The 21,400-nt window shown below is 37.1% G+C and overlaps 1 protein-coding gene across 2 annotated transcripts in view; it reads left to right on the top strand.

Annotated features, from left to right (window-relative positions):
• GNAL (G protein subunit alpha L) overlaps positions 1 to 21,400 on the top strand; it is a 111,645-nt gene that overhangs the window by 38,725 nt on the left and 51,520 nt on the right. For both annotated transcript variants that reach the window (XM_048939154.1, XM_048939153.1), the window contains one exon: positions 17,545 to 17,642. In XM_048939154.1, coding sequence (XP_048795111.1) covers positions 17,545 to 17,642 — 98 coding nt within the window. The remainder of the gene's footprint in view (positions 1 to 17,544; positions 17,643 to 21,400) is intronic.

Consider the following 21,400-nt stretch of genomic DNA (forward strand, 5'->3'; position numbering starts at 1 on the left):
CAAGGCCTTCAGACTAAAAACAGTGTAGTCTTGGCTCCCGTGCTGCATAGCTGGATGTTGATGTGATAGGTTGATTTGTAAAAATTTACATGCTGCATATTTCCATATATGATTCCGTTTTCACAAGTGTTACTGTGCTAGCTATCATAACAATTTGGAAGGGCAGGGGGAAAAATGGCTGTTCTGGACTTAGTTCTCACAGAGAAAGTAGAGAATTAAGATGGCAAGAGAACATCTGTGCAGTGATGTAGAAGAATTACAGTGTATTTTTCTTAGGATGAGCATATGTGCATGAGATGTAGGATGCAGTAGGATAGGATAATACAATAAAACATTGGAGCATTCCTGGTTTCTGAATATTAAGAAAAACAGAGCCCCAAGTATAATCACTTCATAAATAAGATCTCAAGTAAGCCTCGCATAAGAAACTGAATAAAAATACAGAAGTTATGTTCCATACAAAGAATAACCACAACATTCCTTGACCGTAGAAAATATTAATTCTTATAAATTGAGTTTCTCTTAGGAATTTTGTTAAAGTAAATAGATTCCTAAAATGGGGATTCACATCTTCGGTTGACATTTGTCCCAAGTCCTCATCAATCCTTTTGGGCAACAGATTCAAGTTACAAAAATCAACCCCCTATTAGTCTCTGTGGTTTAATCATTTGCAAATTATGAATCTTAGTGTTCATAACAATCTACTTGTGCAAGCATGTGTACATTCCACAGAATGCATTTTTCCAGTTACGTGTGGCTCATTTAAGACCATTAGGAACTGCAGAAATAGTCTTGAGCAGAATATTCTGTGAAAGTTTTACAGAATGTTTTCCTTCTCTTTATGCAAACATGTATACAGAAATCAAGATACTGCTTACATTCTCCTCATGTAGTGGCATTGCTAAATTGAGAAAAATGTGGTTTTTAGCTGCAGCTTAATTTTGATTTATTTTGTATTAAATAGTGGTAACTTCTGAAGTGGCAGGTCAAATGAGGAAAAAGATTTCATGGTAAATAATTACGGAATACATTTTAATTAGTGTTTTAAATATAAAATTACAGTTGGCAGTAGGAACAAAACATAATAGATATATTTTGGCTTTTAACATCACCAAGACAGACTATTGTGTAAAGTCCTTCTCTGTTATGTCTAGCATTATGAAATCAAGGATCATTTTTTAATTTGGCTAGTGGTGATACAAGTTGGAAAGCAAATACATACAACACTATTCCAGAACCACTGAAGAAAAGCTTTTAAGTGACTCTCTCCAACCAAAAAGCTATATATTGTATATATCAGCTATTTTTTTTTCTTTTGCAATGCATTCTTACCTTCCCGTATTTCTGAAGACACACACATTATATTGGATAAGAGCAAAACAGATGTTAACCTTCAGCTGAGATCTTGGTAATGGCCATTAAGTGTGTTGCTAGTTTTTATAAGAGATCTGAGCAAAAAGTTGTCAATAGATTTTTGTTTGCTTGATTAATTTAAATTGAGGAAATAAGGATCAGCCTAAATTGTGTCAGTGAAACTAGAACTACAGTGAGGAGTATGCACTTAGTCAAAATCTAAACATATCTTTAAGTCCAGTTGAGATAAAAAGAACGCTTTAATGTGTGAACTAAGTTCTGCTGTCCCATAGCTAGGGGATGGCAGGACTCAGGGTATCGAATGTTAAATGCAGTTACAGAATTACAGAATCACAGATGGCCTGGGTTAGAAGGGACCTCAAGATCCCCAAGATGCCAGTATTGGGGCTGGTCCTGCTCATTATGTTTGTTGATGCTCTGCACGAGGTGTTTGAGTATATCCTCATTGAGTTTGCAAATGACACCAAATCGGGAGGAAATGTTGATCTGCCTGAGGATAAGAACACCCTGCAGAGGGATCTGAACGAAGAGGCTGTAGCCAGTTGCATGAGGTTCAACAAGACCAAGTGCTTGGTCCTGCACTTTGTGTACAACAACACCATGCAACACTACCGGCTTGGGAGAGAGTGGCTGGAAGTCTGTATGGAGGAAAAGGATCTGGGGGAATTAGTGAACGGCCAGCTGAATATGAGCCAGCCAGCAGTGTACGTAGGTGGCCAAGAAGGCCAACAGTATCCTGGTTTGTATCAGAAATAGTGCAGCCAGCAGGAGCAGGGAAGTGATCATCCCTCTGTACTCAGCACTGGTGAGGCCATACCTCAAGTGCTGTGCTCTGTGTTGGGCCCTTCACTACAAAAAAGGCACTGAGAGCCCTGGAGCATTTCCAGAGAAGGGCAAAGGAAGCTGGTAAGGGGTCTGAAGCATAAGTCTTATGGGGAGCAGCTGAGGGAGTGGAGCTGTTCAGTCTGAATTATGGGAGGCTCCAGGGAGACCTTATCACTCTCTACAATGACCAGAAAAGAAGTTTTAGCAAGGTGGGGCTTGGCCTTTTCCCCCAGGTGACTACTGGTAGGATGAGCGAAAATGGCGAAATGTACCAGGGGAGATTCAGGCTGGATATTAGGAAAAATTTTAATTCGTGTGCTTTATTTTTTTTTCACGTGTTTTATTTTGGTTGTATTTTTATTAAGGTTTGATGCGTAGCAGAATACAAAAGATGAGGGAAATGCTTTCAGATTTAGATGCATTGTTTTTTCTGTTTATGTTTTAACAAGGGAGCTGGAAGATGAATGTGAATGCCTGTGTATTTTATGACATGTAATCTGATGATAGGGTGATACAACAGCTGTTTTCTGTGAGGTATGTTAGATAATCTGTAGGTTTTCTAACTTAGTTCCTGGAAATTTTATCTTTCATTCTGCTAAGAACATTATGAGCAGATATCTTTACAATTGTTACATGGGAATATAGTGTGATATAGCAATAAATTACATTTGGGAGTTGCTAATGCAGCTATAAATCTGCGAACAGAAAGTTTCCATGCCAAAGGTTTGACTCTGATTTAGAATGTACTGGATTTGTACTGTATTTAAAGAGCATAGTTATCCATATATAGATGGATACTGCAAACTTTGTTTTCAAAGTTATCGTTGGAACTTCTTGATTTAAATTAGTGATCAAATACATACAACTTAATGTTTAAGATTTGCTTGTTTTGGATTATGTTTGCAAATCTAGAAATTTTGAGAACTGAAATTCAGCAAGAACCATTTGGTATATATTTTAAAAATACAGAATTCCATAGGATTAGTGGAGGAGGTTTTTAGATGTCACCATTTCACTGGTTTAACTGTTTTGTTCTACTCACAAGGGAGCTTAAATATGTGAAAATGTGATATCAGTTGAATTTCTTCGAGTCTTGTCTCCACTTGTCTCTGAAGTTAATTTATATGTACTTGCTAGTCTGTCTTTGTTGATGGATCCACTTAGCATAGACATGCATTCTGACCAAAGGAGTTTTTCCATCAAGGTAATCATGCTTTCTTTTTGAATGATGCAATTAAGCTGCCAGAGTTGCAACTTAGGTGTGCTTTTGTTTGTTTGTCCAACAGATAAAAACTGTGTTTTTGTGCTGATTAGGCCAGCATAGTATTTGAGTTCCATATCCAAGGTGCATATTTTATTAGAAAAATTGGATCTATTTAGTGGCACTTCATAGTATTTTGTAGTCTTCTTCTCTGTAAAAAAGGATGATTTTTTTTTCTTGTATACAGCCTGTTTTTAGAAACGTATTGCAGTTCTCCTTTTTAAAATGTTTGTCATTCATCTTATCTGAAGCCAGTTGATGTGAGCCCCTTAGCATTTTTTATTAGCTATATGAAGTTTGTTCAGTTGGCTGTCTAAACTTAGCCACCTGTTTTAGAAAGAGTCCGTTTGATATTACCGTCGTGAGTACAATAGTATATATTCTGGCTCTTTCGCTTTACTGAAAAACTGAACTGGACCTTAAACCCTGCTTTCTAGTGCTCCTCAATAGGAACAGATGTATTCTTATGTTTATCTTGTAACTTGATTCTAAAGGGAAAAACACTTTTCAGTATTCTCTAGATAATATTTATCTTTTGTTTTACCAGCTCATACCATTAGAAATATCTCAAGTAATGAACCAGACAGTAATTGTACGTTAAGGGACTATGAACAATGACTTGTAATTTGCAAGTGTATAATAAACAGGTGCAGTCATAGTCAGTTACTGACTATATACAACATGTTTATTAATGTTATTTTAGTCCTTCTCTATGCACATACATTTTTATCTTCGTATGTGGGATTCTGTCATTATTGTGGATCGACTTGGTCAATATTGCCAACTGGAAATCAAAAATGAAGCACTGATAGATGTGTCAGTCTCCATCAGCGGAAGTCATAATCTTAGATTTCTGTTGCATTAAAATGCTTTTTTAAGAGCTCAGCGTTTTGACTAATTTCTAAATAATTGCACAGGAGCTACCAGCAGTCTGCTCAGGCTGTGCTGAGGGCACAATTTGGCCAACCTGCTTGTTACTAGTAAGCAATCATACTTTGCATGGGGCTCTTTTTAGAGTGTTGGTTTACAGGGCTCAACAGAGTGCAGAATTTTTTTGAAATCACAATAATTGTCTTCTCCAGAAGAAACTGAGAAGGAATTGGGTAGTTCCTTTTTGTAGCTGTGTTAGCCTTGACGCAGCATTAGTGTTTAGGATACAGCCTATCCCAAAAGCAAGCCAGTACTTGAAAAGCCTTGCCTGATCTGATGGGACAAATTGCAGCTGGCTGATGGAACCTTAGTTAACAGTTGTAGTTTGTGTATTTAATCAAAGTATCTGAAGATTCAAATTAACACCAGGGTCCAATTGCAGCAGATCTTTGGGAGTACGAAAGCAAAGCATCTTTTCCCCCTGCTGTTCTGAGGCCTATGTGGGCTGAGTGCAGAGCCATTTTGGGTGAAGCCATGTGTCTCTCAGAAAGGCAAAGCTAAATGTTTTGCACTGTATAAACATTAACAAACTGTAATTTTTATAAATATTGAAGATCCAGTTTATTAAGATACATGTCTATTCTCTGTCAGATTCCTAGATAGTTTCTGAAAAGTAGAATTAAAATTAACTTACAATTAAAAGCATAGAGCAATTAAAAACGTAGCTGACAGAGGGAATATGGATGCCCTTTAGTTTTGATTAGAAAACTTAATCACATGGATCATTATTCTGATGTGAAGAGCACTTTCCACTTCTTCCACATTTTATTACAGTTTCTCATAAAGAATCCTGTGTGGAAAAATAGCATCCTACCAAAGGTCAAGAGGCAAAAGGCCTTATTATTTACTTTTTACTTCATCTACAGCATAAATCCATTTTCAAAGTATGATCTTGAAAAGAACCTGAAAGGAATATTTTTAATTGAATTTCCTCATCTTATAAATGGAGCTTTCACTTCTGATGTTTACGTGCATTTTCTGATTTAACTGGGGAAGAAACCTATTATGGTAATAATGAAGGCTTTTTCCCAACTGGTGAAATGCATTTCACCTTGGAAAAGGCTATAGATCAAAAACCAATGAATCGGTGGTGTATAAGAAGAAAGCAAAACTTGGGAATTATTTGTTTCTTTACTTAAAAATAAAGAAACTACTGGTGATTTTGCTACTGGTGATGCATTCTCATAAGTTCATGGCTTTGTAAAGGTTGTAGTCTACGATGCACCTATTTTTAGTATCCTTACAGGAGATACTTAGTGAGTCAGGAATTGCCTGTATGGGTTCAAAGTGTGATGAGATCTCTTTCAGTCACAAGGAAGTGAGAGATCTGAAAAAATGTGGATGGGATTCTTCCTAGAAACTTTGAGTGATTGATGCTGTAAAAAATGTTGCTTCTCTATTTAATTTTTTAGTTGGTTGGGTTTTGTAACAGACAGCAAAAAAAATTCCTTGTCTGAATTGTCTTTGGGTTGTTTCAAGGCAGTTGCCTCACAGTTTCCACATAACTGTAGTTTTCACTTCGGGCCTCAAAATCAGTTGAGTATTGTTCTATCAGATTTTTTCCTCTGCTAGGTATAACATTTTTGTTCATAGACAACTGGAAGTGCTGCATGAAGGTTGCTGTTCGTGCTTTTGTGGCCCTGACAGGCTCTTTGGTGCAAGCACTATCTGCAGGAGACGAAAGCGCTTGGATGCTGTATGGGGTCTTGCAGGGTGGTCATACCTCAGATGCTGAAGGTCTGATGAGGAATCCAACAACACTGACTTTAAATTTAGTACTTCTGTTTTTTACTTAGGTAGACAATGCTTCAGATAGTGGCAGTGACAGATTTTAATTAATCTGAAGAAATTTATTTCCTACCACTTCTGAAATAAGTGTGAATCTTCCTGTTTAAGGAACTGTAGCAATATTCATATTTTGAAGTGAGAAAGTCACCTGCTTTTATTATTTCATTCAATTCAATTATTTAATTCCATGTCCTTGCTTTACTATCGTGTGCTGAGATTCATTAACAGTTCTCTGGCAGTCGTAAGACACTAATCATCTGTTTACAATATTGATCAACAGCTTTCATCTTAAATTACTCTGGAAGTGAGAAATAAACCTGCAGGGAATAGTAAATAGAAGACCGGGAAGCAAGGAAAGATGCAAGCGTAGGCTATATAGAGGTTTGTTTTCAGGTATCCTGTACAAGTCTGCTTCCTAATAAGCTGAGCCCTTGTAACAACCTCTAGCTGTGAAATTTAAACAGAATTTCCCATCCTCAAGTTACTCACTCACTCTGATTTACTACATGCCTACAGATCAGATTCCTGTCCCTGCTGATACGGGTTTCTGTTCACTTCTAGGCTGTTCTTCTGAGCTCCTAGGAGATGGAGTAAGACATTGTTTTTGAGTTAGAAGAATATTTATGGACTAATAAAACTTACTTTTGTTCTGATGCCTCATTTGTTACAATATATCCATTCTTTCTATATTACATATAATGAGATGTGATTATCTCAGTTCTTCAAAATGATATAATTTGCAGAATGAAAATTAAGAACAAAACACTAGGAATTAAAATCTCTTTCTGAATTTATTCTGAATTAATCTGAATAAGGCTCATCAGCACTAGAACTCATGGGTGCTGACAATAGGATTTAAAAAAATTCATATAGAATGTAGCCAAGAGTTTCAGGAATTTGTCATATTTTTCAGTGCTTTACTAAGTAATTTTTGTCTTATTAATTAGTAAGATGTATTACAGTAGCTTTGCTTCTGTGGAAGTTGTGAGTACTTGCTTTTAAATGATGAGATTCCTTTAAAATTCGTTGCTTTCAGATAGTCAAAACTGCTAGTTCCTACAGTTGTATTCATAGTTGTTTCCCTGAATAGCTCTTAAAAGCAGCAAGATCATACAGAAATGCAAATAACATTTTCCTTTGAATCTCTTGTTTGTAAATTCATATATATGTTTGTGGTTGTTAACTAAAATTTTAAAAAATCCATTTGCTGCAAATCAGTCAGAGATATCAAATAAAGCTTTCTAATTCCTTTTCTAGCTGTATCGCATACTTTAGAATGAGTAATTTGCTGTGTTGAAGCTGGTCAATCTTTTGCACATGATTGAAAACAGCTAGAAGTACCAAAAAAGAGAGATGAAGTTGAAGAATATAGATAAAATGTGTGGAAGACTAGGCTAAACAGATGTAGCAGCAATGGACTGACTTTTACATTACTTTCTGATTTAATCATGAGGGTTGCTTAAGTTGTGGATCCTGCTCATTAGTCACGTGATGTTGCCAGCATTTATTTCCAAATCAAATCTATAAAAGGAAATGAGAGTTCTCAGTCCTTGTAAAGCACTTGTCTGGTAGGAAATCTCTTACAAATAATGAAGTTTGTACTAGAACATGAAATAGTTCCCTAATATATGACCTTCAAAACTGGCTGAAGGAAAACAGCAGAAGCTGTGAGTAGTAGAAACCTTTCACACTGTCAGAAAAATAAGCTGCAAGCTCTGCAAGCTCGTGTTTTTTCAGTTCGCTTGATGGTTGTCCTCACTATGGAGCTGTATTTACAGGACCAGCAGGGGTTCCCTATGGTCAGGGCAGGCCAGCTGCCTGCGGATGCAGCAGTGATGAGTCCCTCAGCTTCGTAACCCACTGTTCTGACTTCGAATCATAGAAGCCTTAGAGTTAGAAGTGACCTTTAAAGGTCATCTAGTCCAACTCCCCTGCAGTGAACAGGAACAACCGCAGTTCCATCAGGTTCCTCAGAGCCCCGTCCAGCCTGGCCTTGATCGTCTCCACGGATGGGGCATCCACCACATCAAGTAATTGAAGGTTTTCCCACCATCTGAGTAATGAAAACAGATTTGCAAGAAACGCTGAGAGCAACCCATGAATAACTCACGTCATGATTCTCATCCCCAAAAGGTGACAAAGCACGTGTTTGGCTTTGTATCTCCAAAGCAGCAGCCAGGAGTTCACTACGTGGTTTTCTCTGATGACTGAAATAATAATCCTCCAGAAGATCTCAATTTTTTTGTTCCGATTCAAGTGCACTGTGGCATGAAAAACACAGCTGTTGTTACCATGCAGCTAGTAAAAACAGTGATCAGATACAATGTTACTCAAAATTAAAAACCATAGAGGATACAGATCTAACACTGACATGTTACCAAATGTAAGTTATTATTATTGCCTTCTATTTTAAAATAAAAAAGTCTTGATAATACTTAGCAGTGTGGAAAACCTGAAGTTTGCCACTTTATAATAGATGTTTAATAGTAGTACCTACTTAATCCCTTCATCAAGTATTGCGGAATGGCCTGTACATCATCATAGAATCATAGAATGGTTTGGGTTGGAAGGGATCTTTGAGATCACCTAGTTCCAACCTCCTGCAATAGGCAGGGATACCTCCCACTAGACCAGGTTGCTCACAGCCCCATCCAGCCTGGCCTTCAATGCTGCCTAGAAGGGGGCATTTGCAGCCTCCCTGGGCAATCTGTTCCATTGTCTCACCACCCTCTAACGAATCACTAACTAAATGTTGCCTTGACTTAAAGATACTGAAGTATCATGTTCTTTACAATTTTTTACACAGAGGCCCAGAATTTAAACTATTACAGAAAGAGAATCAATATAGAACTGCTCTGGGTTGATTGCTAGCCCCTATTCTGAATGGTCTCCACTGTTCTTGTGAGGTGAAGAATCAAATTTTGACAAACAAAACACTGCTACAGTTTTTAGTAAAGAGTAAGCAAACCTCTTCTAGTACACATAACACCTGTGTTATGTTTTTCAGTAATTTTTGAGTTTGGAAGGTCGATGCTTTAGAAAGAAATCTGTATAGTCAGCATCTTGATCATAGTAATAAACTACCTGCTGCCAAATTTTGTAAAGTATTAGCATATTTCTAACTTTTCTGTCCGTATGGAGGGGTTTTGTGTGTTGCTCACCATTTGCAGCTTTTCCTCATGCTGTCCTCAGAAAAAAATCGTCTTCAGGGAATTATAACAATAGTTACCTTTTTCTTTTTACAAGTGCTGCAGAAAAACGAAGGGCAGCGATGATTCAGAGCTGTGTAGCACATCTGTAGTTAATTTAACAAATATTTTAAGACAGAAGATTGTTGAGAACATTTATGCATTCAGGGAGAGGTTCTAACGTAGAAATATCTTCAAGGAGAAGGTCATGTGTGAGTTTGGCATCCCTGGCACATTATCTTTTTTAGGTTTCACATACATTAAATAATTTGCTTAAATTATTTGTCCTACTTTCCTTAGCAGAGAGCTTGATGGCTCCCCCCAGGATAGCAGGTAGGCATTCATGATGGCAGACTGTCAAAATACACTTTAAAATGAATTAAAATGGAAACCAGAAGATTGAATCAGTGGTTGTTTTAAATATGATAAAAGCTTCATTTAAAAAAAAAAAAAAAAAAAAAAAAAAAAAAAAAAAAAAAGAAAGAAGAAAGAAAAAAGCCGTTGTTTAATAAATAGTGAAGGAAAAACAAAAAACTGCTGTTTGACTTCTGATTTTTGACCTCAAAGCCTGTCTTACCACAGTGCTGGTCTCCAAATACTGGTGTAGCAAAAACACAAAATTGTGATTTTATTTTTGCTTTTGTTAGCACGATCTTAAGTATTCTCAGACCTCTTTTTGCGTTCTAAAGCATCTCTTGACATTTTTAAGTTTGGAAAGTGTTTAAATCTGTTTCTCAAGTTTAGTGGATGAGTGTTGTGATCTGTGGAACTGAACTTGTTGATTTCTATAAAATATCATGGCACAGATACAATGTGTTTCTAGAATGCAGAAAAAAAACTGTTCAGGCAATCAGGCTGATACCGTAACTGTACACATTTCTTGGAAATGTAAGGTTGAGGGAAAGCTTAAAAGTCAAGTCACAAAAATAGTTCAAGATACTTAAAATGTTCTATGGCTGCTCATTTCTGGCTTTTCAACACTGTCAGCTAGCTCCACAATCATCAGTTTTGTCTAGATGTAGCAGTATGTGGTAGCTCCATGAAATTGGTGCTTTTATATGTTTATAAATGCTGTTTGTTTCCCCCAGGTTCTTTCCTTACACTTAGAAGTTATATAGGATTGTCCTAGGAGCTAATAAATGATTTTGTTTTCTTGGAACTTAAGGTGCACCGACATAAGTGTGTTCTGCGAAGGTGTTTTTTTACCATCCTGCTATGTTCAGTTTTGAATAACAGAAGTTTATGCAGAATGGTTGTGCTTTAAGGCTAAGAAAAGCAAAACAACTCCAGTGAAGAGTGAAGGTAGATGGGGACAGATTACTTTTAGTTCTCTTTGATATATCCAGAGTTAGGTTTTGGAGGAGAGTAAGAGGCCAAACTGCTGATTTGCCTATCAGAATGAGTCACTAGCTCACAAAGGAATTGCAGTGATTATTGCACACCCACAAATTACTACAGAAGATACACTGCAGGGGCGGAGGTTATGCTTTCCCTTAAGGTTTCTGTATAATTGATCTGCCGTAAGTTCTGATACTTTAAAAAGATCTGAACCCCACTGTTAAGCATGATCCTTGCGTGCCAGTTTGCCACTCTCAAATGGTTTTGGTGTTTCTTGCACTAATGCTTGAGTGCTGATGAAAGGTTTTGATACCATTTCTATGGGAAAAGTTCAAGTCATGCATTCTGTTTCTGTTATTAGATTATAACTCTGTTTGCTTGTCTTTGTTATGGTCATTAGGAGTTTGAGCAGCTGCATTTTCTACACCTGCAGCAAAACTCTTCCTTCGTTAAGTTGAATGTTTCATAAAGGATTAAGTAGAACTGCCTGAGCCATAGGGGACACTTTTGTCTCATAAACAAGAGGCTGATTATCAAGAGACTGTACTTGTTAGTGGAGAGGGTAACTAAGCAGACTCCCTTCTCTAATGGATCTCTTACTTGATACCCTGTAATTTCAGCATTAAGACCATTTAAAGTTTTCTGTCCCTACATTTAAAATTACTCTTTGTAGATTTTGGAGGGTGATGAGTATCCTTAATGGAAGATGAGTTGCTATACTGGATAAGCAAACCAGTAATAATAGGAGGCACTGGGACAAATTGTCTTTCACTGTCCTTTGCAGGTTTCTTGTAACATCAGTTAACAACTGTCTCAGTTAAACACTGAGTTAAAAGTGTAAATTTAGACTCCAAAAGTTAAGATTGTCTATGCAACTCTCCTATATGGAAGATTGTGCAGGTTGCTTATCAAATTCTTGGTGTTTTTTTCTATGTGGGCATGTTTCGCCCATAGCAAAGAAAAGCCCAGGCAATGGAAATAAATACCATATAAAAAAATATAGTTAAAGATTGTTTGCAATCAGCTCATCTCTCTTCTGCTTACTCCATTTCTTGTACAGGGTAGATGGCATTGACTGACACCTTTGTTTATTTTCATAATTCATCTGAAGCCCTACGTGTTATTCCCTCGAGTTTATTCACTCAGCATGCTTCCATTATTACCTTTATTCTGTATGTTCTTAAATTAAAAAAAAAAAAAAAACAAAACCACACAACACATTATTGATTGTTCTCTACATAGTAGGAAGTCTTAGCTGTTGGATTATATTAAGATATCCCGTGTATCTTAGAGAAAATGTAATTGTATGTGATTTAAACACTGTCAAAGATGAAGAAACTATTAAGTATAGTAGTACTGTCTTATTTGGAGATTAAGAGATTCATATTAGGGAAGCATATTGATAGACTGTAGAAATTCCCAGTGTGTTGGGATGTATCAGTAGCCTCCAAAGGAAAAAAGACTTTTGATGCTTGAAGCAGATTTTTAACTCTCTAATGATTTTACTGGTCAGGATGCATGTTTAGAATCACGGAGTTGCTTTGTTGTTTTTTCCTTTTATTCTTAACACGCTATGTTGTAGAGAAGGTTAAATTTCAAGCATGATAGCAGTGCTTTGAGTGTTTGTCTCTGCTCCCAAATGCACAAGCCTGAAGTTAATGGGAAAATTAATATCAAGAAAAACTAGCTAGTGGATACAGAAATTTAAATTTAAATTATCCTCATCTTAATCTGATTATCTAAAAATAGATTTCACCTGCTTGGTTTGCAAAAAGAGAGTATTGAGTCTTATAAGAGTCCTGGAGCTGCAAAAGTCACTTTTTCTTTCTCCAGGTTTCTCCTGGCTGAAATACAAACTTTTTTTAACTGCCATTCTTCTGAGGCTACACATGGCTCATTCTAAAAACACGAACGTAATACCAGTGCACTAATCTGATTTGAGGCATCAATTGCAGCCGGAGCGGCGGCAGAACAAAGTCTTCTGGTCATGACAGGGGAGCTTGGCTGAGCTTCCCTTCCCTGGGGACTAGGTCTCTGTAGTCTTGCCTCCAGCACTGCAGGAAAAGAGGCTTCCTCACAGCCTTTGGGCCTTGTTGCCCATCCTCTCTGCTGCACTGCAGGGACTGGATCAGTTTTGACTTTATACAATAAGAAAAATCTGGGCAGTGGAGCCAAGCACCTCTCATTTAGAAAACCCACACTCCGCAGGGTGTCATGCGTATGGTTTTGCAGCATTATCCATTTGTCACCTTCTTTTTCCACCAAAACCTTCCTGTAGCCAAGTGGGTTGACGAGTAGCATTGGGGCAGCAATAGTCACCTGCTGTGGGGAGCTGGGAGTGGTTGGCTGCCACCTGGTTGTGGGTCACAGGGTTTAGCTTTCCTGTGACTTAGCAGCCAAAAAAAAGAAGTAAGAACTGAAATTCAGAATGGAAGTGACAGGTTCATTTCACACCCACTTTGGCTGAATGCTGAAAATGTGTAACGGCTGCTACTCAGGTTGTACTTCTTTAAGTGGTTGTCACACTGATCAGACAGGTTTAATCTGTATTTTAGATGAGAAATTATCTTGCAGCTTAGGCTTGAAGGCTAGGAAAATGAATTTTAATTTGAGGGAAATGGATCTTACTTCCTGTTGATCTCACCAGATGTTTCCAGGTTTACAATATATTAACAGAAGGAATATGTGGAATACAAAATAAAGTGGAGTCTTCCATACTGCAGCTTCTATGAGACTGGAAGGTGACATTAGGATAACTGTTAAATTTATGTTCCATCTGGAAGTAAGACAGGAAGGGATCTTAAAAGAATAAAAATTGTATTACTGACCTGGCATGAACTTTTGTGGTCTGTAAAGCAATCAGGGGAAAAAAATCTGATTCCAAAATGCATAAAGAATTGTTATGAAGATATGTCACTGTTTAATTTTCACTCATATGTATTCCTAATTTAAACAGCTGACAGTGAAGCAGTTCCATTTTATATATACTCCAAATTTTTGTAGGAGTTACAAGAGGGGAGGAGGTTTCTACGTTAAGCTACCAATAAATTTGTTTCCAAAATAAGGAAAATAAGTCTCAAGACCATGACGTATCTTCACGTAGGATAAGGTTGAGAATTAGCTGTAGTTCATCTGTATTTGTATCTTTATTGATTTCTTAGCAAGTTTTGTGTAGGAATATATTCCCTCTATTATTTTTTTTTCTACCTTGGAATGGGCAAGTAGAAGTAGTTATACAACACCTTCTCAAAATGTGGTAAAAATATAATACCATTTATGTCAGTGGCATCAGTTCAGGGTGTTTCTCAAATTTACCATTTTGAAAAAAAAAAAGATCATTACCTGTTTATGTCACTTTTTGCTATTTAGAGGATTTGTAAATGTTTATGTCTAGCAAAACTTATATGCAAATGAAAAAGAAGCTGGAAAGTGTGGAGGTGAGGTTTTTTGAACTCTGGGGAAAGGTGAAAAATTTTGAGATGGTTTTGTATTGGTGAACATTTGAAGCATTGTGAGTCACATCATTTTTTTTTTATCACATCAAACTTTGTATTTGTATGGCCTGATGATTGCTAAAACATTCATAGAAAACTTGTGTAAATTGAAGTACCTGTAACTGATAGTAGAATCAACATAGAAACAGAAAATAGCTTGAGTTGGAAGGGACCTTAACAACCATGCAGTTCCATCTCCCTGCCATGGACAGGGCTGGCACCCACTAGATCACTCTGCCCAGGGCCATGTCTCATGCTTCATGATACCCTAGACATTATCATTTATTTCTCTAATGCTTTAATTATGATGCTGTTTCAAATGTATACATATTATACATATTCAAATATATATATTTATGGGCTTATTTTGTACGTGCATTTATAGGTGCAAATATTTGCATGCTGCTGTCTCTGAGAAGTTTGGGTGGGACAGTTCTGTTGTGCTTTGTGTTGTTAGGTATGTTATGATGTAGGTGTTTTTTGCTCTCATGCATAGCACATTATTCCAGTTCTTTTCAGTATGCTAAGTATTTGTAGTAGATCTCACTGACTTTATCTGAGGGAGGTCAGCCATGCTTGTTTGCAAACTGAGAGCATCAAAAGTCCCTAGGGATTTTTCATGTTGCCGCCTTCTCATACTCCAGCTGAGGTTTCTTAGAGGATCCAACCTTTTGACTTTTAAGATCTTCTGGATAGCCACCTCCTAGAAATCAGCACCCTTAAGAAAATCTTACTTTGAGATTCTCATTATGAAAGTTTCTGAGGTCACAATTTACTCACGCAATCTGATTTATGTTGTACTAATCCAAAGTAATGTTTCGCTTCTAATTCCCTGCCTGACCAAAATGTTAATGACCAAGCTTCGGCCCATTTTCTTTTATCAAGTAGAGCAAATGTGTCTTCACCATCCCTTGAAAGACTCTGGTGCTTTCCCAGGACAGGCAGTGCCAAACGTGACTGCAGCTCTGGGAGAATGTTGTCCTGTGATAGAGGGCAGCTTGTGTCCGGACGGAGCAGGTACATTTTTGGTATGTGCGAGCATCACCATCATCCCGTGTGCAGTGGGAGCCTTCAGCAGCTGAGGGGGAGAAAAAAGTGCTGAAGAACTTAGAGAAAAGAAAGGGGTTAAAAACAAGTGTGAAAAGTTAGATCGTAGCACTTCGTGTCTTGAAATGAAGGAAGATTTTTCTGGAAGGCTTTAGTCACCTGGGAAGGAAGGATTGGGTAGCTGTGTGGGAGGCAATTTGCAGGCAAGTGTACTCCTCTGCAGTCGATCGGTACATTTTAATGAGGTAAGTATATTTGCTCTGTTTTATAGGATTTGCTTTGGACTGGAACTCTGGAAGTCATCTTAGATAGACTGCTTTGAGATATAATGGTCAGGGGGAAATATTTGAAGCATATCATATGGAAGCTGTGTATTTGCAACGTGTTTGTAGGGTTTTAGAAGCGGAGTTATTTTCAGCAGAAAATTGTCTCTTCTTCAGAAGAGATTTTTATTGTAAATTAAGGTCATGCAAAGGATGTAAAAAAAACAGATGTGAAGTTAGAAACTGCCATAGCTGTTTAATTTTGTTCTTCTACTTAATGTATTTATTCACATCTACAGCCATCTCTCAGTCCATGCCATACCATAGGAAAGGAAGTTTTCACGCTAGCATCCTTGATCTCTTCTCATCTCCATCCTGTAGGCTGCCAGAGGCTGAATGGAACCATTTTTCAAATGCAGAAGTATTCCCCTCAGGAATGGGAACTCCCACATGCTGGTGGATGGGAAGACAGGGAAGGGGCAGGCTGTGCTCAGGTCCTTTCAGGGGAACAGGCTGTAGTTGCCTCACACGGCCCATTCCACACAGTAGGACAGACAAGTCCTTTTGCCTTGGGACCAGTGTTACTTGTGCAGGGCAATTTCTTTCATGCAAAAAGGAATTGCCTGTGTTTAGACAGAGATGCCAGCAAGCGAATGCATTCGGTTGATGGGCTAAATAACAAAGAAGAGTGGAAGAGTTTCCCATTTTCTGGAATTTCTCATTTTGACTTTGCTCCTTTCGCTTTTCCAGATCTTTTTTTTTTTGTTGTTTCTTCCAGCAGTGTTATCTATTACATTTGTCCATTTTGTCCTACTTATTTGGTTTGCTAACTTGTCCTTTCTCGGGCTTGTTTTTGCATTCTTTCTACTGTAGGAACAGAGAGTTTATAATAGCCATAGCCTGTCTTCAAAAGGTGAATCTGCAGTGTTCTAAGTAATCATTACATAAGTCACTAAAGAAAGATAAACATGTCCTCATCATGAGGAAGAAATCATTCCAAGGGCAATATAAGTATCTATCTACCAGTTTTCAGTCATGCTTCTTATTTTCTTCCAAGACTTTCTGTGCAGATTTTTCACAACTGCTTCAGCATCTACTTTTCTCTGAATTTCAAAAGCTCCTGAAAAAAGCTTTCAGAGAAAGACTCGGTCTCATAATAAAGAAAAATACAGATTCTTTGGTTTGTCCAACTTTGTTTGATTTTAGAAAGATTTAATATAAAACTAGCCCCCAGCTTTAAAAAGAGCTGGAGTGCAGGATGCTCTGCATCCAGGGCACAGGGAGTGAAGAGGCTGTCAGTCAGAGTTGTTCTGTGCCCATGTGTTTTATAAGCTGAGCTGCAGCTTCACTATCACTGAGGATGGCTGTGGCTTCTTGTTCACATAATTCTGAAATAAGCTGGTCGGCACATATTTCTGGGCTGGGTTGCTTGGGATAGCTGGGAAAAATATGTTGTGCCAGGCTCAGAGGAAGCGGTGTTGAGCAAAGGCTCTGAATTCTTGCAATTAAATTATGTTGCATGAGAAAATACTGAACAGCAGAGAGTTGTGTTTTTCAGGAAAAATTACACAATCTTTTTAAAGTTACAGGCTCCTTCTTCCTCTGAGGAGCTAGTGGTTATAAGCTGAACAGCCTTTTGCATTGCTTTCCTCCGCAGAAATTTAAATTCAGTTTAAGACTAAGTGAGCATGCTTTTGTGTCATAGAATCATAGAATGGCCTGGGTTGAAAAGGACCATGAAGATCACCTAGTTTCAAACCCCCTGCAACAGGCAGAGTCTCCAACCACTAGAACTACTTACACTTCATTTTTTCATAGGGGTTCGTATGAATTTTGAAGACTGTCTTCATTATATACCATGTACTGGAAACTGTCAGCAACCTGCTAATAAATGCTTCTTTCCTTTTCTTCTTAAAGGTGTAATTTATCATTCCACGTTATTAAAAAGCAGGAAGGTTGGGAGAAACAGCAACACGTATAGGTTGAGGATTTGGAAGATTAAAAATGTTCTTATTGGTTGTGTTTCCAATTTTCAGGAATTCTTTGAACATGCGAAAAAGCTCTGGGATGATGAAGGCGTGAAAGCATGCTTCGAGAGGTCAAACGAGTATCAACTGATTGACTGTGCACAGTAGTAAGTGTTTCTTTTTATTGATTTAATAGCCAAAGATGTAATTGTCTATGAAGCTTAAAAATATATTTGCATTTGCAAGATCTAGGAGTTTTGGAATGCAGCAGTTAAAGTTCTAATTCTAATTGCTGGTTTTATGATAGTCTGTCTTTTTCGTACAACTGAATCTTCTGCTTCTGATATTTAACAGTTTACAAAAGCTACTGTGAAAGAAAATATCAAATTAAAGAGTTTTAAATATCTGTATTATTTGAAATAGATACGCACAGAATCATTTTGATTTAAATGATTCAGCTTTAAAAATTCAAAACCAATATAAGGAAAATGCTGTGTTTTAAATTCTGTGACTCAGGCAGTGCTTGAAAATAGCTGTTTTTCTTTACATTTCATTAAAACTTCTCTACTTTTTACCAAACAAGATGCATACCTGCATTACGATTGCATCTCTAATGTATACTCTGGGAAAAAAATGATAAGCAGTATTTCAGTAAAATTAATATTATTTTTGTTTTTCTCACCTTCGTATACATAAAGTCAAGCAGTACATTTGTGTGTAACACAGTAGAGACTCCTGGTCAGGTTTGTGTGACTACTAATGTTCTGAGAAGAAATGTGTAGAAGCTTGTGAAGGTGCAAATCATAAATACATAGTAATTGATGAAAGTAGATTAGTCAGGAAGTAGTATATTAACATGCCAGGACTACAGCACTCTGCTGTCCTGGCAATAACTCAGCTCTGAGTTAGACTTCAACCAAAAATACACATTTCATGTGAATAGCTATTGTGAAAATGTATACTCTTAGAGTTGCTATGTGATTTAGGGTTTTCAGAGAACACACTCCAGTGTGTTATGATTTGTCTAATTGGCAGTATGGTCAGTAACAATACCACAAGTCTGTTGTAGCACTCAGCGTTTTGTTTTTCTGTCCTCTGCTCCCAATGCCTAAACTCAGGCAGAGAAAATGGCCTGTGTAGCTAAAGGAATTGTTGCACTCCTGCCACAATGGGGAATTTTGGGGCTGTGGAGAGTATTTTCTTTTCCCTCGTTCCAGACTATTTTGGGAAAAGAGAAGGATCCAGTGATGATTCATCAGCACATGGAAGCAAGGGAAAAATGCATATGTGTAGGAAGGAACTCATTTGACTTCAATGGATTAAGTTTACCAAAGCTTGGGTGTTAGCCTGGCAATGGTCAAGATTGACAGTGGTTCCGTATAATGATAATAATAATAATAATAATGATAATAATAATAATAATAATAATAATAATAATAATAATAATAATAATAAAAGCACACAGAAAGTTGTCCTGAGTTGTAATCAGTGGGTCTTTCCTTTGCCATTGCCCACCGCCTCCATGGTACAGAACTGTGCTATGCTTGCTGAAAAGTCCGGGTTGACTTTTTGTGCTGTCCATTAATACGCTCAAGTAATATCTCAGAACAATAAAATCAAATAGTGACATATATTTAAGGTAAATGGATATAAAGCTTACTGTACTGATCAGTAAAGACCCATATGGCTCCCAGTCTTTGGAAAAAGAGCCTTAAAGAACCAGCCAAAGACGCTGTGGGGTTTTTTTGGTACTGTGTTTTCCCTTTGAAATGTTGCTTAACTACAAATATTGACAAGAAGGTTAAGTCTCATGGCCTGTTCAAAAACAAAACAGAAATTCTGAAAAAAGTGGATTTAGAGTGAAGTCCACTGTTCTGAAACATAAATTATTTTTTTTTTTTCTAAAAGCTTGAAGTAAGATAGTTGTTGTTATTTTTTCTATGTATCTTCTCCACCTCTTTCAACTGACTTTCTTTTGGTGGAGTCATTCATTGTAGTAGTAAACAGAAGACTTGCATAATTTTCTACCTTCAAGATGATTTATGAAGTAGTGTTTAATATTTAAATATTCCTTAAGAATATTTGTACTTTACATTTGTGATATACCTGAAAATGTTGCAGTTAAGCAATGTAACCACATTTTCAAACCTTCACTCTTGGCACAGACTTGAAACTCAGGAGTACTTGTGTCACTGACCTGACCAAACAGCCCTTTCTCCTGGTGCTGATAGCTGCCCCACATGAGAGAAGTGTAGGTTAGAAATACAATTCTCATGTGCAATACTGTTTTGGCATGTGCACACACAGAATGGTGACAGTGAGGATGCTGTCCTTCTCGTTCAGTGGGACGGGATGATGTAACTTTTATAACCTGTCCATAGTATTTAATGAGTGGGGAAGAAAAGAAAAAGAAAGAAGTGGGCAAGGAAGGTAATGCTGATACACATGCTTGCTTGTGGGATTTTTAAGCATCTCCATTGTTTTCATCACACAGACTATGGGAGAAAGCATCTCAGACTCTTAGCTAAATCCCAGTCTTTTACCTCTTGTCACAGGAAGAAATTTTTATCAGTAAGTTACCACTAATTTCTTGGCTTTAAAAACAGCAAAACCAAAAAAGTCCCAGCTTGCATTAAAAAATACATTTGGATTACAAATTGGATTGCTGACTTAAAATACTGAAAAGTTTACTAGCATATATCATAGTCAGTGACACAACTTGGTGACTGTTAAGTGTGTTACAAATTCATTGTATTTTAAAATGGTTTAATTTGGCTATGATACGGAGCTTCTGTGTTTTTAAAGCTTAACCTAATTTTCTTTGTTGCTCTGGGAGAAATACTTTGCTGGACAGAGAGGTACTAAAAGGACACAAAGACAGATTCTTTATTTACATTGGGCCTGAAAGTTGCTTTTCCTTGATCTTTAATGCCTCTTTAAATTACCAAGATCCTGGTCCTCCATGGAAATGAAAGTCAGTGCCTGCTTCTCAGGCCATTTTAGTATTCTGACATGACTGCTCCATACATCTACACTATTTATTGTCATACTACTGCCTGATATGGTATATGCAGCAAATGTGAAACTGTGACCCAGGAGACCTTGTGCTCTAACAAGAGTAGATAGATCGTAAGCAAAGATCTGAGTTATTCTTCTTTACTGACTACAAGTGTATTTAAGTTACTCTTGGAGGGGAGCACTACTGTCAAACTTATTTTTCCTCAATGACCTTCACATATTTATTTCTTCTTGATTGATACTGTAACAGTGGCAGGTTATTGTTTGCCTTGTCTTCCGCTTCAGTATTCCTTTCAAGTTAAATTTCAAGATTAATTTAATTTTAAAAGTTGATTTTGTTTTGTTGGACTAAGATCCAGCTTACCTAGATTTCAGTGGGTTGGTTTTGTCTGTGATAACTCTTTTGTCTTACCTCAATTAACTTCAACTTATTTAAAACCACTGTGATTTGGTAAATATTCACAAACTTTATATTCAGCAAATTCTAGCTTTGTAAGGGATTTTCAGATTGCGCGTGATTTAGTGCTGTGTTGGCACTGAACTGTTTGGTATGTATACTGTAGACCAGAGTATCTTCACAAAATATTTCATGTCATTCTGGAATAGTTTCCTAAAAACTGAATAGTTTTCTGTAAGATTAATGCAAATCCATCTTTAAATATTTTATCTTCTGCATACTTGTTATTGAAAAACCAAATTTTATTTTATCTGTGCAAGAGAACTGCAAAGCAAGCTGCCTTGAATATAGGAGTGATCAGCAGAAGTAAAGGTATAGTTGTGATGACCTTCACTTACAAAAAGAAAAGTTGATGAGTTTATTATTAAATTTGTTTGCATCTTCTGAGAATGTTAATTGCTGAGCTTATGAAGAAATATAAAATTTTCTTTTTCAATAGCATGCCTTGCA

This window comes from Lagopus muta, chromosome 3, assembly GCF_023343835.1.
Source record: "Lagopus muta isolate bLagMut1 chromosome 3, bLagMut1 primary, whole genome shotgun sequence".
Taxonomy (NCBI): domain Eukaryota; kingdom Metazoa; phylum Chordata; class Aves; order Galliformes; family Phasianidae; genus Lagopus; species Lagopus muta.